We start from the raw sequence: 1,204 nt of genomic DNA on the forward strand, positions 1-1,204 counted from the left end.
CTCCTGCCCTTGGCCAGCACCGCCAGGCCAGCGCAGCCTCCTGCTCCTGGGGCCATGGCGCTGTTGATTTTTGCTCGATTAACATAAGAACAGCAGCTGGCTCAGAGGAGGGTCTGTCCTTCCTCTCTCGGCTTTGCCCGATCCTTCATGAAGACGCCTGGGACACGTGAGGTTTGTCCCTCCCAGACCCCTCCTGTCCCCTCTGGTCCCGTGGCAGGACACGCACACAGTTCTGCGCATCAAGAGCGGCTGTTTTCCAGCTGATGCCCTGTTCCCATCCCAGTATTTCTAATATTTGGTCCTTCTGACTGTGCAGAGCGTTAAATTGGGGCTTTGAGTGTTTCAGACAAACACCACTGGGAACCGGGGTGGAGCCGGGGTTGTGAATTCAGCCTGTGCTGCCAACAGAGGAGGAGGAGGAAAGTGTCCTTCATCTCGCTTCAGCCTCTCCGCCTTGCCCAGGGACTCCTGGCAGCTGCGGTCTGCAGAAAGCCCACGCTGGGGGTGGGTTGCCCCGGGTTGTCTCCGCACGGGTGTCAGCCCAGGCGGGGCAGACATAACTGGGCCCTAAAGCATTTCAAGGCAGTTCCTCCATCCCCTTTGACCCAGCAGTGCCTAGAAACCAGCTCTGCGTGTGTGGCACCTGGTAGAAGGTTCATCTCTCTTGTAGAGGGTAACAAGAGGATCCAGGCTGGGAAGGGAGTCCCCTGCCTGCTGTCACCTTCCTGGCAGCACCTTGAGACAGGGCCAGCTCCAGACTCCCCTAATGAGGAGCTGAAATCAGACCCGGTGGCTCATCTAACTCATTTTGTCTTTCCACCCTCCTTTTCTGCCCTCAGGTGAACTCTTTACCTGCTGAGAGGATCCAGGAGATCCAAAAAGCCATCGAGCTCTTCTCTGTAGGTCAAGGCCCTGCCAAGACCATGGAGGAAGCCAGCAAGAGGAGCTACCAGTTCTGGGACACGCAGCCGGTGCCCAAGCTCGGTACGTGCAGCCCCTGTTTGGTCCGTGCAGCCCCTGGCCGTTCGGTGCTCCCCAGGAGAAGCCCTGTGGGCCGCAGGCTGCTCGGGGCAGCCCAGAGGAGCTGGGCTGTGGCCGGCGAGCCCTCGCTGCTGTCTCGTCTGGGCTTCAAAGGCATCAGTGACTCTCGTCCATGGTTCAGCATCACGATGGGGCAGCCCGCCCTGACACTGGAGGGCTGTGC

General features: G+C 59.6%; 1 protein-coding gene across 1 annotated transcript in view; it reads left to right on the forward strand.

Moving 5' to 3' along the window:
• Positions 1-1,204, forward strand: part of LOC104500546 (glycylpeptide N-tetradecanoyltransferase 1-like) — a 4,868-nt gene that overhangs the window by 577 nt on the left and 3,087 nt on the right. Inside the window, exon 2 of the mRNA XM_010144208.1 lies at positions 840-984. Within this exon, the coding sequence (XP_010142510.1) occupies positions 840-984 (145 nt within the window). The remainder of the gene's footprint in view (positions 1-839; positions 985-1,204) is intronic.

Source organism: Buceros rhinoceros, unplaced genomic scaffold (genome assembly GCF_000710305.1).
Source record: "Buceros rhinoceros silvestris isolate BGI_N320 unplaced genomic scaffold, ASM71030v1 scaffold28309, whole genome shotgun sequence".
NCBI lineage: Eukaryota > Metazoa > Chordata > Aves > Bucerotiformes > Bucerotidae > Buceros > Buceros rhinoceros.